Source organism: Pararge aegeria, chromosome Z (genome assembly GCF_905163445.1).
Source record: "Pararge aegeria chromosome Z, ilParAegt1.1, whole genome shotgun sequence".
Lineage (NCBI taxonomy): Eukaryota > Metazoa > Arthropoda > Insecta > Lepidoptera > Nymphalidae > Pararge > Pararge aegeria.
Window position 1 is genome coordinate 1,248,519 of NC_053208.1, and position 17,508 is coordinate 1,266,026.

A 17,508-nucleotide genomic window follows, 5' to 3' on the forward strand; every position below is an offset into this window, starting at 1 on the left:
TGTTAGACGTACAACTCTAAACTAAATTGATAAGGCTAAAAATAGCGGTAGGTAGACTTTTCAATGGCAAATAATTGGAAAGGGGCAGCGCTCGGTTCATTTTACTCACATGATGTCACACTTGACAGCTGTAAAATTAGTGACATCATTTCCACTGTGTTTTATGATAAACGATAGGTACTGCCCTTTTAGACCAGCGAATCTGGTTTAGCTCATTGGAACTGTGAACAGTAAAAGGCACCAATAGCAATGTTCCGATCTAGTTTCGTAATACAAAAGCCGATATATTTTGTTTAAAAATCTTTTGTTATGTACAAAGTTACATACATTGATGGGTGTCTAAATCATAGTAATATATCTTTTAACTTAAATCTATTAAATGTACAAAATATAATATACATAACATAATTAAATGAATTATTTACATTTTACATGGCAAACGAGAGTTTGGTCGAATATTAAATAAAAATTATACACTATTTAGTTTGTGTTTTGTTTACTTTTGAGCTTCATTTTACCTAGGGCTTCATAAAAGTTTATCAAACGAACAGTTCTTCTTCTCTACAGTGCGTGTTGGTCGCAAGTCGGTCCTAAATTCGTCTCGCCTCTTATATGACAGACTTTGCAGAATTATAATTAATTGTTAATTATAAATATTTGAAAACTAGAGTCCGAATTTCTTTCTTCTTTGCATACATTTTCTTAAAACTCCCGTCTTTTTGTTTTTATTTAACTTCATTATAACGTGTGTTTAAATTGAAGTAAAACACAAACAAGCGACCATTTATTCGTGTATGCGTCTTGCGTGCGACCAGCGTTTGATATAGCAACAATAATTAGAATGTGGAATGTTTAGAAAAAAATATTAAATAAATTTCGATACTTTTTGTAATACGTAATTTGAATGTTTTTTTTATGAATCCCTTATTTGCGCAGGCTCCATTACTACAATAAAATGTACAAATTGAATATGTTGTCATTCTTACAATTATCTTGCGTCTCTGATTTCCGAAGTTTACATTTAACCAGCTATCATTCTGGTATTCTATCATAAAATTATCAGTATTGACACGATTTAGCTGTGTTTGTCATATTTCTTTGATGTTTGGAAAGTGGAAAGATAAAACAAACCATTCACAAAACAGAGTCCTAATAAATAGGTCTATGTAGAAATAATTGGTCCCGAAATTGGCAAGATCACACAATAATAAATTTGTTGTTAAACTGTAGGTAAAATAATACAAAAATATGTGGCGTTTGTACAATAGGTACCTACATGCAATTATAAGTTATGACTAAAAAGAGGTCGATCTGTTTATGTTCTTACAGAGGCTAATTAGCCAACTATGAAATTAATCGTGTTAAGACATGGATTGAGAACAAATCATAACGAACGGTCCATTTCTTGTCTTATAATGTCTTTTTGTTTTTATATCAAGGTCTTTGTTACTGTTGAGTGTAAAGTTTATTTTTATAAAAACACATTACTTTTCATAGCGTTATTGTTTTTTTGGAACAAACTAAAAAGTTATTAATATATTGTTTACATTTAAAGACGATTTAGAAAAGTAGTAGCAGAGTGTATGGTTGAAAATACTGACACAGGAAAAGTTACATTGGTATTGCGATACTAATAGACGGTAACGTACAACATTTCTAAGTAAGCGATTATTATAAGATGTTCGTAATAAATCGGATTGTCGGAATAGGAACACTTATTGCGGAATTTGATCCTTTAAACCCGTTTACTCATACTTTCACCGTCTTCAGCATTGCTTAGCCAATACAAATCCTCTACATCAATAATCCCTGTCGGTATTTTTACATCACTGACACCAAAGTAATCTTCCTCTTTTTAATTATAACGCCAAGCCTACATGGTATACTGTGTACAGATATATCTTTATAAAAGATTTTTTTTTATTTCATAAAATAGTAATTAAATGAAAGTTTCTTAAGGAAGTATACGTAAATTTTATGATAGCCAACATGTAAGAGTATTGGCTAAACCCTTTTCGACCAAATTCTTTCGATTTCAATTTACTTACTACGTGGTATACATATCAGTATGTCGCTAAATTGCATATTATATTTGTTTAAATGCATATATCGTTATAGTACAGTAAAAGTGACTGCCATTCTCGATATATAAGTTACTTTGAGCCGAATAGCTACAACAAAATTTCAGTGTATCGTAAATTATTAAACTAATTATAACAGTTTTAAAAATTAAAATAACGTTCACTTAAAAATATACATTCGGGAAAAACGTAAACATAGCCTTTCTTAAACTAAATTAATAAATAACTTAATATTTTGAATGTGCTTCTCTGTATAAGCACATCGCATATTTTATTTTACAAATTTTTAGCATTATAACAAGTTTTCTTTTCTACAATAATTAAGTGAATAACAAAAATTGTGTAATAGATTTCTAGTAAAACGATAATTTTTTTTTAATTAAAAGTTTGTCAACAAGCTAAAACCTAGCCATCGCATAAAATGGCACTTTTTAAGTAAAACAATCATAAGTTGTGAGATTACATCGTCCATTCCGAGCACTGTTCGCGCCAGCGATCACCTACGTACTGAAACCACTTCGCTGCCGAAGACAGTATTCGCGTTGTTAACCTAACCTGTGATCGCTAAGACATCGATCTTCCACTGAGCAGTTCGCTCGTCGCTTACACCGTGGTCTCGTCGCGTCGTAGGGGTTGGAGTTCCCGCTGAAGGTCGTTGTAGTACTCGTGGTCGGACATCGATTCCTCCTCCACCGACCGCTGCGGCTGGTATTTGCTCGGGCCCGGCTGCGGCGTCGAATCCCCGGCGCTGCTCTCGCAAGTCTCCAAAGACTCCAGCGCCACCGGCTCGGTGGGTATCCCGATCGTTTGCGGAGGAACCCCCTGTTCGGACATCAGGTACTCCGGATTATCCACACATCGCTCCGAGTCCACGAATCCGCTGTACTCTTCATCATCCTTAGCCTCCTGCTCTTCTCCGCCATCGCCAATTAAATCCATATACGTCGACGCATTCTTGTTTTGCTGCGGCGATGGCATGAGGTAATCGTCCTCGTCCAAGGGCAAGTTCAGTTTCAGGTTGCCCACTTGCGCTTCTTTGTTTCTGGACATACTGTCGAACCTGCTCTCCGTGACGTCAGCTCGGACCCTCATGGGGCCACTACAATATCGGGAGCTACTGGAGCAATCGGAAGCGCATGCGCCATTGTTATAGTAGTGCCGCATTTCCGTGCCGTTCGGGCTGACGGTGTAGCGAGAGAGCGGGTACTTCATGAGATCTGTTTCCCAACTTGGCCTCGAGATATCGACTATCGCACCTTGTTGGCCATTGATGTTGTTCACCCAGGAGGGAGAGGCAATAGGCTTGATTGCACTGCTCTCGGGCGATCCAGGCGAGACGGAGGTGAGTGGCGAGATAGAGCCGGGCGTGATATCGGCTTTTGGGTGGAGATATTCATCCGCTTCTACTATTGGCTCGGGGCCATCCATGGCTGAAGACAAACTCCTTATCATTTCCCTTTCATCCTGGAAATGAAAACATTCAATTATAACCTACGCATAGTTGATTATAAACCTAAGTAATATAATATGTTTGTAAACTCCACATGACGATGTAAATCACACTCGTATTTTAATATCTATGTAATAGACCAAACATCTTGTATAAACTTTTTTCATCACGATTGCACGTAAGGCACACATAAGGTACACGGTAGGACACAATCTCTAATATAAAGCTTCTTAGTTATGATGAATGAACGTTTAATTTGATCAAATTATTGACAATTCTTAATTAATTGTATTTTGAATAACAAAAAATTGTTGTTGTAAATTTTTAAACATCGGCTGTATAAAACAAAAGAAGCTAGCTGTAGATATGTCGGTTTGCCTGGGTAACCAAAAAAAAATCCGATGCATCATTTTCTGTCAATAATATTTTGTGAGGACAGAGAGATACTCAGTTATTTTATGAGGACGTTCTTAAAAGTTACGTCCCATTTTGACGTGACAACGTCTTATAAATTGGTTTGTAAGACGTTGGGAAGATCGGGTGACACTTCAAGAAACTGCGTTACGCTCCGCTCACGTTATGCGCTCACAATGAGAGCGAGTGAGAGGCACGCGTCCCTTCCACTCGGGCATGGTTAGCCCGCCTAAGAGCGAGAGAGACAGACATAAAAAGTGAAAGGCACGCGTCCCTTTGTAGTAAACGCTGTTTCATTGTACGCAAATGTATTGCAAGTTATTGTATGTATATTTGTATATAAATACGTATGTATGTGTAAAGGTAAAAATAAAATTTTGTTAATATGAAATTCAGTGCGAGATTCTTTGTATAAATTAATGTTTTAAATATAATTCTTTGTATAAATAAATGTTTTAAATTGTTACTATTATTTCATCCTTCTTCCTACTATACGAATGAATATTCACATTAAAATTATTTTACCACTCAAAGTCGTTGTCACGTAAAACTTTCGCCCGTATACCGACTTTACAGGCAACCAATTTTTTTCTTTTTTCCTTGCAAGTGTGACGACAACCGTCGAATGAAACGCGTATTTTGCATTGCTAGGCGCCTAATACCGCCTCGACTGTAGAATGCCATGTACCAAGCTTGTTGCATTATATACTATCCTCCTTAAAACGTCTAACTATTTCTCTACTCCTAAGAACGTTTAATACAGCAAAGTATTTGAGTCTGAGCCCTGGAAGGTAACTTCCAAATTTAAGTTTGTAGGCATATCTAATACATTCCATTACTCGTGGATTATTCAGTTAGTCAGTGAATCAGTTAGTTAAATATTTCTTTTATATACATAAAAGAATTGTGATTATAAAAGTGAAAATTACCTGAGTTGAATAGGATGGGAGTCGCATAAACTTGTCACCGGGGATGACCAGGTATCGTCCAGGGTCACGAGCCATTTCAGCAAATCTTTCGGCGAGCTGCTTGAATGTCGGTCGGCTATCTGCGTCGAGCATCCAACATGAAACCATTACGCAGTAAATGTCCAACGTACAAATAGTAGGCTGGGGCAGTTTCAATCCGTTCTCAATTAGTTCAGGTACATTTCTCGCAGATATGTTAGCATACGGCCGCGCACCATAGCTCAATATCTCCCAAATTGTTACGCCGAAAGCCCAGACATCACTTTTGTGTGTAAATATTCTGTGCTGCACGCACTCCAACGCTAGCCACTTAATGGGCATTTTGCCTCCAGCTGCCTTGTATTCATCCTCGTTTATGTCCAATAGCTTCGCTAAGCCGAAATCGGTTATCTTCACACAGTTAGGAGTTTGCACTAGAACATTCCGAGCTGCCAAGTCTCTGTGAACCAATCTTTTGTCTTCCAAATAGGCCATTCCGCGCGCTATTTGGGTACACCAGTTCAAAAATGCCTTCGACCCGATCTTTTCCTTATGAGTCCTGACATAGTCCAACAGACATCCGAGAGGCATGAGTTGCGTAATCAGCATCATCTGGTTAGTGAGACAGACAGCAAGAAGTTGCAGTAAATTCGGATGTTCAACACTGGCCATTATATATGCTTCCTCTAGAAATTCTTTGCTAGTGCTAGCACCGCTTCCCTCTTTCAAAACTTTAATTGCAACAGGAATCTTGACATTTTCTCCTTCGGGAACCCAGACACCTTTGTAAACTTTTCCGAATGCACCGAAACCAAGCATACCCCCTCTTCGAAGCTCAGCTTCTTTTATGATCCTCAATTTTGCCAGATTTGGTTTAACATTGGTAGGTCGGAGTGGTTCGTTGTCCTCACAACCAGTTAGCACCCTTGTCATTTTCACCGCTTCCTTTTTCGCTTTGGCTTTTTGTCTGCATGTGTATCCAATGATGGCCAGGATAACCAAAAGTATAAATGCAAACACGAGTATAACTACCTTATATAAATACCGTAACCTAAGTGTTGTGGCACGCTTGACTATCCGTCCTCAATCCTAGCTGGCCTTTGTTGCACTTATGTAAGCAGCCAGCCACTGCAGCCTTTATTCGGTAGAAAGTATCTAACTATATCCAAAAAATATCTTATTCTTGAAATGAAAGGTTTTGATATATCATCAAATCAAATTGTAAATTATATTTCAACATAAACTATATCCCGCAAAAACGCTCGCCGGGTGTCAGGGCGTCGTGACGTAATAGGCAAATTAAACCTTTAGTAAGACCTTGTTATTTATGATGATTTTGGTATTGGTAACAAAAAACTTAGCAACTGATAGTTTGAAATCCTGAAATACTTGATATACGCAGAGATTCGAATTCCGAAGTTGAAAACGATACAAAGTTATGTTTAGATAGAAGTGACGTCATAATAGTGAATTCGGCTTTTCAACTGTCATGGCGGATCGCTAGATTTTGCAGTTTTATTAATTGAAAATAAATACCTATCTCACTTAGGATATAAATAAAAATACGTTTTTCTTAAAACTTTAATTTTAGCGATTCTTTATTACTGTCATTCAAAGAATTCAAAGTATATCATTAATTGCAGGTGCTTGGAGTTGGTCCGGACGCGAGCCAGCAGGAGATAACCAGACGCTGGCGCCGCTTGTCCCGGGAAAACCACCCGGATAAGGCCAAGTTGGAAGACCGGCGAGCGGCCCAGGAAAAGTTCATGGAGATCCAGCAAGCCTATGAAATCCTATCTGTGGGCAAGCACCGTCGGTTTTCTCGCAACAAGAAGGACAACTCCGTACAGGACGGTCCCATACACATGTAAACTTGGCCCCATACCCGTTCAAGCTGGTCCCAAACGCACTATAAGGTTCAGCGTACGCTGCGGCGCAAGCGAACGGGACAGTGGTCCATAAAGCCCACCTTAGTCACTATTCATCCCCCGAGGGCGTTATCCCTAATTATGCATTTTGGGTCATATGTCTACAGGGGAGAAAAAAATTATGTTACCTAATAAGTCATTTCCGATAGTTGCAGTGTCAAAAGAATATTGATGTAGCAGAGGACTTCTAAATACCCAACTTTTACTTTAATACAAAAGTTTGGACACGTCCTATTACACACTTATTTTTATTGTAAAATTACTTGTGAAAAATTAAACCTGTGTGTGTTTGTGAACGTAGTTTTACGTAAGAAATCAGAAATCGAGTGTCGAAATTTGCAACGAACAATTATACGTTTCCAATAAATTAGGCGTTTGTCTAGTTTTTGTGGTGCTAATCAATACGAAAAAAGCAAATAATTGCTCAAATATTCATGTTTACTATTTTTATTCATAACTTTCGAATCTCATCAACTGAGTGCGTTTTCAGCTCGTATTAAAAAAACTGACATTGAGATTAGAAAAGGTTCCCAAGTTCAGTCTTAAGCATTGATTGACTGTAACTTGAGGACTTGATCTCAGTTTACTATTACGACCGTTTAGGAATATTTTAGTTTTGTATAAACATATGTAGCGCGGTCATAGTGAATCGACTCCGCCCGATACGGCTTACAAGGGGAGTCCGCCGTTCCCATACGTCCCCGCTTTGCTTGCGCACCGGTACTTACTATGAGTATACAAACATATTCTATACTCTCATGAGTATACAAGATTGATTATACTTATGATATAAGCTTGTATGCTATAACGTGCCTGGCGACGTCGTAGTGACAACGATCGGTTGGTTCATTGTCTCTTGCAGAGATTTCCACATACAACTCTACTGCTGCCAACTCAAATGGCTCCCACGTTATCTTGATTTCGGCTGAATACCTAGTGGGGGGTCTATTAGTGCTGCTCTTCCTGATACCGAGTCGCCACTCCAGCACTTTGGTCCCTCATTTCCTCACACTATGCAACGTTGAGTTGTCATTTACTCTGGTTCTTCTACGCCATTTTTAATTGATCGATCAGAATTAACCCCTACAGTCATTAATAGCCCATAAAAGTTCAACTAAAGGCGGTTTGTTCTTAAGCACGATGCTGGGCGCAATTGGTGATGATCGCAGGAGATACGCTGCTGCCTGTTTTCTGTCTGCTAGAAGAGGAGTAAAATCGGCGACTCTTGTCAAAGATCCAAGTATTTCTAGCCACTAGGTATATATGTAAGTAACGCACATTTAAAGTGTTTATATGATATCAAAAGTATAGTAGGAGTATAGTAGGTCTTTCCCCCTGCAACAAACTTAGATAGATTCCGACCTATACCTTCCAATTGGTTGTCAATCTTTCACCATTTTTCTCTACGTATGTATTATGTATTAGTTATTACGTTTTATATATTTTATAGATAATTAGGGAATTATTTGGAATTTTGGGTGCAAATTCATCCTATTACCCGTTAAACAGAAATTAAAAGAAGATCACTTGTCTGTATTAATAGTAACACTAACGCCACTGTTTCAATTAAAGTATAGTGTCGCTATCAAAATAACTGGTTCTTATCGAGCTCATATTATCATAGCTGGTAGATTATTTAATGACTTGGGAAATATTAATAATAATTAAAAAAATATATATATATGTGTACGCTACTGCCGAACACGACGAATTATTAGAAAATGGCGCCGTTCAGTCGCCATGTTTGATTAATTAAAAAAATGATGTAAGATTCTAAATAAGTTTATTGCTTGGGGGACGACGACGACATTAAATCGAAATATTTTGGTGGATGTTTATTATTTTGTTAATTAAAATGCATTTATTATAGATTGATTATTATTAATTATTGATTTAAATAGTTATATTTTATATTTATTTTATCAGTTAACTAGAATAATAAATTTTAGAAAATATTAATTTATATTTGCATTTGTTAAATAAGTAGATAATTATTAATAAAAAAAAAAATACCAAATGTATGGCGAATTATTTAAATGTTAGATTATAAGGTTGATTCTGTTATTGTGTGGGTTGTCTAATTAAAAAAGTATTATAACCCGATCGCAAAAAACTGCATATTTGACATCTGTCAGTTGGTCACACAAAACTTCGTTTAAAGCATTATTAAACAATTCTCGTAACTTCGTTACACGAATACGGTTTAATAAAACATTATTATTTTAGAAATGACCGTCTCGGCCTCTTTAAATAAGGGCTGCACGGAGAGTATAAAAAGACGTTTGACGACAGATTGGCGCAGTGGGCAGCGACCCTGCTTTCTGAGTTCAAGGGGGAGGGTTCTATTCTCACGATTCGTGTCTGTGTGTTTATCTGTATATTGTAAGTAATTATGTATATTATTCATAAAAATATTCATCAGTTATCTTAATACCCATAACACAAGGTACGCTTACTTTGGGGCAAGATGGCTATGTGTGTAAATTGTTGTACAACATTTATTGAAGTTATACTTCTTTTGGCGCGTTAGGGAAAAATGATCAGAGTAAATTTTTACGATGCGCGCGCACGCCGTCACAAAAAACCGAAACCATAAAGTTAGCTATAATCAACATTTTAGTTTTTCTAAAAAAGAATTGACAGTTGATTTTTTCAATAATTCAAACAATTCCTTTTTTTTCCTATTGTTAGTGTCGTTTTTTCGACAAACGTAGAATAAGGCGTAAGATACAATTTTTGAAAGCATTTTATCTTGTTACGCCAAAGAAATATAACTTGTAAACGCTTGTACATAAGTACACACACGTTTTTTTCCACTTTAAGTTAGCTATTGTCTAAAATGGTAACAAGCTAACCAGTATTTATTATATTATATATAATCAGTTTTTAGTGACGGCACTTTGCCGTGAAGTCAAGTATTTATATACGTGTAAATGAAAACCGAAATAAATTTCACAGGCTTTAGTGGTACATAATTTACTGTCTCTGATGCTTATCTGCGAAACCGAAAACTTATAGTTTTTGAGTAAACTACTGCTATAGTTTTTACTGAGGGAAATTATAAACAGCCCTAACATCCCATGCAAAATTAAAATAATGTGACTCCTCTCACTTTACTAGGTACGCGTCGTGTAACGTAGGTAACGCGCGTGTCGGTCTTTTATCTTTAATAGGGTTGTCATAAACACTTTGAATGTTTTGAATTCGTTTGTACGGAAAAAAAATATGCTTGTGATTTAAAATTTTTACAGGGTGATTCTTTATGAAATATACTTTTGCATCCTCAAATATTATTTCGTAATTGTGTTTCACGTTGTATAGCAGGTCAGCTTACCTCCTTTAACGTTTCTAGACTCAGACTCAGTTTCAGAGCTCACATTAAGGCTCGCTCGCAGTTGCTTGCGTCGTTACGAGTATGGAAATACTTGAACATCGCGGTAAAATGGATCTTATTCTTATAAGAATAAAGCTTAAAATTAGCCAACAATTCTTGATGAAACTTTGGGCAGAACGTTTGTAAATAAGAATCAGGAGTACAGGATTTTCGATTCTAAAGTGAGTGTCATTAGGGTTCATTTTTCTTTGTCGGTATAGAGTTTGATATGTGAAATTGGGGCGAATCGCGGGCGGGATGCGTAATTTCGCTCGCTTAGCTTCTTAGAGAAGAAAATATTATCTAAGATCGTTACATGCAGTCAGGTAAAATTCTTAGATAATATTTTAATGATAATATGCAGTCATTAAATCCGCAAATTGTAGTTTTTTTTGCAATTTTTGATGTATTCCAGAAATTAAATATTTTTTTGTGGTTTTCAATAAGTTGTATAAATTCATTCATTCATTCATTCATTCTAGGTGTGGTCGTTGATTTTATCAGAAATTAAATTTTATATTTTTTTCAATGTTTTATGTTTTTGTTCGCTGTAAATAACTATAGGTACAGGTATATAACAGGTTATTGATAGACTTTAGTAGACACAAAGTAAGCGTGCGACTCCTTTTCGAATGTCCTGTATTAGCCACAGTTTATAGAAGCCTGAGGCTTCTCCGGAAAATGTTATTATATCGTGATTAAAATGAAAGTTTTGTACTTAATGTTTATTTACATTTTTTACCTTATTCAATAAATAAACGAAATAAATGTATATGGTTTTTTTTTATTTCCTTGATTATGCCATTTTGAATTGCGGCGTGTTGTTTTACTCGTACGTTAAAATATATCGGTGGTAAAACGTATTTTGAAGATTCAATATATTTTATCATCAAACGTTTGAGGGTCCGCAAAGTTACGTAGATGATATGACGACCTCTGGCGAAGTGGTGAGCTCTGGTTTGATCTGGTTGATTTTTCTGACTTGTTCTGGTAGGAGGTTTCGGCCGTCGCTAGTTACCGACAAAGACGTGCCGCGTGAAAATGGATAAAGGTATTGGTTTGATTCTACATTCCCTACAGTAGCCTTAGTACATGATGTGCTCGTTCGCAATCGAAGTCGTTTTCGAGTTTGAAAATACTTGACCATCGGAGTAAAATGGATTTTATTTGTTATGAGTTAATTCTTTAGCTCGGGCTTGTGACAGAATGGTTGTAATACAACAATCAGAAGTAGAGGATATGCGACTTTAGATCGAGTGACATCAAGTCCATTTTACTTTGACGATACAGAGTATAATACATGTAACTTGATTGCGGGCGAGAAAATTATGTATTAAGGCTACAGGTTAGCGTAGATGGTGCGATGAAATCCCTGGTTTAATCCCGTTGAGCTATATGGTTTATAAGTGATAAGCCCCGGGTCCGATCCACGGGAATTTATGCCAGAATATTTTCCCTATTGCTTTGGTGAGGGTTTCGGCCGTGGCTAGTTACCAACGTGCTGCGGATTAGGGTATTGGTTTAATACAACTGTCATTATTAAGCAAGCTATCATCTTAAGACTTCATCGGTGGTAGCGTCCATTGCTGGTCTTAAGGCCTCTCCCAACGGAAGGGCTTGCCCATGGTCACCACGTAGTAGTAGCATAGAGGAAGCTGCAACATGTTCTCCGTTATATTCCCTTAGTAAGGGAAGAGGAGGGGTGGCGACTTCTATTCTTAGTAGCCGTAACTACATTGCAAAACCAACCAAGAATAAATAATTTAAAAGGTAAGAAAAACATCATTTAACAGGTTTTATTTTATTTATTACCTTTGCATCACCTGTATCTACACATCTACACGTCTACACATTCAATATAATAGTATGTTATATAAGCCACTAAACATTTAGATTTTTGTAAAAGTATACAATGAAATACATTACTGACAGTGATTACATATTATAATAGTAATTATTTGAAATAGTTACCTACAGTTGTTCTATCTCAAGACCATTTTGAGCCACGGTTACAGAATAGGTCATTTTATTAAATTTTTTCTATTTGGCACGGTAAATTATCTAGGTTAATTGCTCTTTCTAGACCAGGGCGCGTTTGGAACCCTCCTAGCTTTAGTTTTAAGTTAACTCATGGAGTTATCACCATCACCTAACATTAGTGTTAACATGTTAAATGTATGAACGTTTAATGAGTGCCTGTGACAAGGTCTGAATAAAACATTTTTCAATTTGAATTTGGATGAGGTAATTAAAAAAAAATTGTGTTCAAGATAGATACATGCATTTGCGTGTGCAGAGTAGATAATTGCGGTTATCACACGCAAAACTATAGTCGGTACATCGTGAGGCTTTCTTGGTCTTTGTGAGATAGAATAACTCAAAAATACGAGTGAATATAATTTGATATTACTCTCAAATGGATACAATATCAATAACACCAATTAATAATGATCGCTCACTGCCACAAATCCGAGAGAGCGTTCCGCGGAACTATTATAGCGTCTTCATCTACTGACAGTGAGAATGTCCAAGAGAGTTGACCGTTATGGCCTTGGCCTGCTGTAGACCTTGGGTCTTGCAGCAGTTTACGATCAACTTTAAGTTCTTAAGTATTACCTATATCTATACAGTCATGCTTGCGATAACGTTCAGCGAATATGTATTTGGAAACATCATCAGTAATCCTATTAATATAAGGGCAGCATTCAACGTGTCCCACGGCTGGGCATACGACTCCTATTAATAAAAGGCGTGACCCACCACGCAGCTGCAATGATTGGCGGGGCTTAATAATAATTATACGAAACCGACTGCTTAACGTACTCATCGAGGCACGAGGGTTGACAAAATTTCTTGACGGGATAAGTTATTAACATGTACCCGACACCGAAACTCTGGGATCACACGGCGCGTGTGACATGTCCAATGAAAAAGTCCAAAATTTTGAGCAACGTTCTCTCTAATATTTTCACCAACAACGACGTTAAATAAAATAAATAAATAAAAAAATATACTACGACAATACGCACATCGCCACCTAGCCCCAAAGTTAGCGAAGCTTGTTTTATGGGTACTAAGATGACTGATGAATGAAAATACTTATAATTTACACATAAACACCGAGACACTGAAAAACATTAATGTTCATCACACAAATATTTTCTAGTTGTGGGAATCGAACCCACGGACTTGGACTCAGAAAGCAGGTAAGCTGCCTGCTGCGCCAATCGGCTGTCAAACATTATCGCAAGCACAACCGTTTAATAATGTATTATGCGAGAAACATTTTATCCGAAAATTTTTACTACAATTTTGACAGGCCTACGGCTTTTCACTTACGCGGCTTTGGATATTTGCGACGACTTAGTGGCCGCTTAATGTCCGACGAAGTCGTGGCCCTGCTGTCGGAGAAATACAACTTTCCGACTACATAAGAACAGCTTACAAATTACAGTTTAATGGCATATAATAATATATTATAACATATTTGAATACTTGAATATGCCTATCTAATTGCGATACATAAATAAATACGCGTATTTCGAAAGAAGTCAAATTTATTGGAAAGAAAAATATTTAAAAATAATTAAGTAGCTGCTTCTGTGAAATATATAATGTCCTGCCTATGGTTTAAGTTCAAGGTACAAAGACATACCCATGTAAGTAATTACTGTAGTGTATACATACAATACATTGTAAATGGCCAGACAACACTACCGAAAGTTCAAAATACGAAGAAATAACACGCCTATAAAAAAAATATCTAAATTTATCGAAAATTTAATGAAGAAAAATCATCAAACTCCCAGATTCTTAAGATTTCATTATTGTTGCCTAAATTATGGCTTACTACGACGTGTTACTTGATTTTTTTTTAATTTGTTTTAATTAAGTGTTATGCAATTTCCGTATTCACGAGAACGGGACAGAACTTTCCTCTCCACGAAATAATTGATCATTATTATTTTCTATACAATATTTATTGTTACCTTTCATTTCATTTGATTTATTTTTAAACGTACTTTCTTTCAAAATTTCGATTAGTATCATCATACCATTACATTAGGCTTTTTTCTAGTTTAAATGGCTTTTTTACCACATTTAAATGAATAACCACAATCTACGCAAACATATTATTTGCATGGGTAACTTGTTGTTACATTTTAAATCTAAACGTGAAGCAACCAGGTTGGTTTTCATTTGCGTTAGATTACTTGTTTCCACGCTACTGAATATTGTCGAAATAACATATTAAAGTGGCAGTTTAAGTAATTAGTTATTTCCGAAAGCAAATGCTCTTGATATTGTCTGAATAAGGTAGATGTATTTTTGTATAACTGCTTCATAAGACTCTGAGATAGGCCTATGCAAATAAAATAATTTTGTGTCTGCGTTATTTATGGAATATACTTATTGAGATTTAAAACGTTGAATATAAAATAATTTGTTACATTAATGGCACAGTGTACAGCTCTTCAGCTCCGCCGCGTATTACGAAACTTCATCGCGCATTACAATCATAATAATCGCAATTATAATAAGTCATATTATTAATGTGGGGCCCTGATTCTCTCTCATGCAATTCGTACTCATGTTTAAAGACAATTTGTGACGTATACATTTATAACTATTTATAAATAGGTGTTCATAATTACGTCACAAAATGCATTTCGTTAGTAGTCATTGATATAGATGTCATAGCGAAGCAGGGCTCTGTGGTTAAACTTTTTTCTGTATAACTTAATTGTGAATTTGAGTAATGATCTTGGCATTTTGCATTGTTAGAAAAAAATGTTGCTCTCACGAAATCTATGCGGTAAAATCGGGGGCAAGATTTGGGGAAATTGGCGTTTTAGCTATATTTATTGTCAGCTATCACTGAGGTCCTTTAATTTATTTTAAGAGTTCTAAATCTGTTAGACGTACAACTCTAAACTAAATTGATAAGGCTAAAAATAGCGGTAGGTAGACTTTTCAATGGCAAATAATTGGAAAGGGGCAGCGCTCGGTTCATTTTACTCACATGATGTCACACTTGACAGCTGTAAAATTAGTGACATCATTTCCACTGTGTTTTATGATAAACGATAGGTACTGCTCTTTTAGACCAGCGAATCTGGTTTAGCTCATTGGAACTGTGAACAGTAAAAGGCACCAATAGCAATGTTCCGATCTAGTTTCGTAATACAAAAGCCGATATATTTTGTTTAAAAATCTTTTGTTATGTACAAAGTTACATACATTGATGGGTGTCTAAATCATAGTAATATATCTTTTAACTTAAATCTATTAAATGTACAAAATATAATATACATAACATAATTAAATGAATTATTTACATTTTACATGGCAAACGAGAGTTTGGTCGAATATTAAATAAAAATTATACACTATTTAGTTTGTGTTTTGTTTACTTTTGAGCTTCATTTTACCTAGGGCTTCATAAAAGTTTATCAAACGAACAGTTCTTCTTCTCTACAGTGCGTGTTGGTCGCAAGTCGGTCCTAAATTCGTCTCGCCTCTTATATGACAGACTTTGCAGAATTATAATTAATTGTTAATTATAAATATTTGAAAACTAGAGTCCGAATTTCTTTCTTCTTTGCATACATTTTCTTAAAACTCCCGTCTTTTTGTTTTTATTTAACTTCATTATAACGTGTGTTTAAATTGAAGTAAAACACAAACAAGCGACCATTTATTCGTGTATGCGTCTTGCGTGCGACCAGCGTTTGATATAGCAACAATAATTAGAATGTGGAATGTTTAGAAAAAAATATTAAATAAATTTCAATACTTTTTGTAATACGTAATTTGAATGTTTTTTTTATGAATCCCTTATTTGCGCAGGCTCCATTACTACAATAAAATGTACAAATTGAATATGTTGTCATTCTTACAATTATCTTGCGTCTCTGATTTCCGAAGTTTACATTTAACCAGCTATCATTCTGGTATTCTATCATAAAATTATCAGTATTGACACGATTTAGCTGTGTTTGTCATATTTCTTTGATGTTTGGAAAGTGGAAAGATAAAACAAACCATTCACAAAACAGAGTCCTAATAAATAGGTCTATGTAGAAATAATTGGTCCCGAAATTGGCAAGATCACACAATAATAAATTTGTTGTTAAACTGTAGGTAAAATAATACAAAAATATGTGGCGTTTGTACAATAGGTACCTACATGCAATTATAAGTTATGACTAAAAAGAGGTCGATCTGTTTATGTTCTTACAGAGGCTAATTAGCCAACTATGAAATTAATCGTGTTAAGACATGGATTGAGAACAAATCATAACGAACGGTCCATTTCTTGTCTTATAATGTCTTTTTGTTTTTATATCAAGGTCTTTGTTACTGTTGAGTGTAAAGTTTATTTTTATAAAAACACATTACTTTTCATAGCGTTATTGTTTTTTTGGAACAAACTAAAAAGTTATTAATATATTGTTTACATTTAAAGACGATTTAGAAAAGTAGTAGCAGAGTGTATGGTTGAAAATACTGACACAGGAAAAGTTACATTGGTATTGCGATACTAATAGACGGTAACGTACAACATTTCTAAGTAAGCGATTATTATAAGATGTTCGTAATAAATCGGATTGTCGGAATAGGAACACTTATTGCGGAATTTGATCCTTTAAACCCGTTTACTCATACTTTCACCGTCTTCAGCATTGCTTAGCCAATACAAATCCTCTACATCAATAATCCCTGTCGGTATTTTTACATCACTGACACCAAAGTAATCTTCCTCTTTTTAATTATAACGCCAAGCCTACATGGTATACTGTGTACAGATATATCTTTATAAAAGATTTTTTTTTTTTTCATAAAATAGTAATTAAATGAAAGTTTCTTAAGGAAGTATACGTAAATTTTATGATAGCCAACATGTAAGAGTATTGGCTAAACCCTTTTCGACCAAATTCTTTCGATTTCAATTTACTTACTACGTGGTATACATATCAGTATGTCGCTAAATTGCATATTATATTTGTTTAAATGCATATATCGTTATAGTACAGTAAAAGTGACTGCCATTCTCGATATATAAGTTACTTTGAGCCGAATAGCTACAACAAAATTTCAGTGTATCGTAAATTATTAAACTAATTATCACAGTTTTAAAAATTAAAATAACGTTCACTTAAAAATATACATTCGGGAAAAACGTAAACATAGCCTTTCTTAAACTAAATTAATAAATAACTTAATATTTTGAATGTGCTTCTCTGTATAAGCACATCGCATATTTTATTTTACAAATTTTTAGCATTATAACAAGTTTTCTTTTCTACAATAA

General features: G+C 35.3%; 1 protein-coding gene across 1 annotated transcript; it reads right to left on the bottom strand.

Annotated features, from left to right (window-relative positions):
- Positions 1-2,401: 2,401 nt before the first annotated feature.
- LOC120636680 (epidermal growth factor receptor-like) lies at positions 2,402-5,918 on the bottom strand. Its single transcript, XM_039908249.1, has 2 exons — positions 4,875-5,918; positions 2,402-3,545 (listed from the first exon to the last, which is right to left on the bottom strand). Exons 1-2 carry the CDS (start codon positions 5,823-5,825, stop codon positions 2,685-2,687), a joined length of 1,812 nt encoding a protein of 603 aa, XP_039764183.1. The 5' UTR covers positions 5,826-5,918; the 3' UTR covers positions 2,402-2,684.
- Between the last annotated feature and the right edge of the window lie 11,590 nt (positions 5,919-17,508).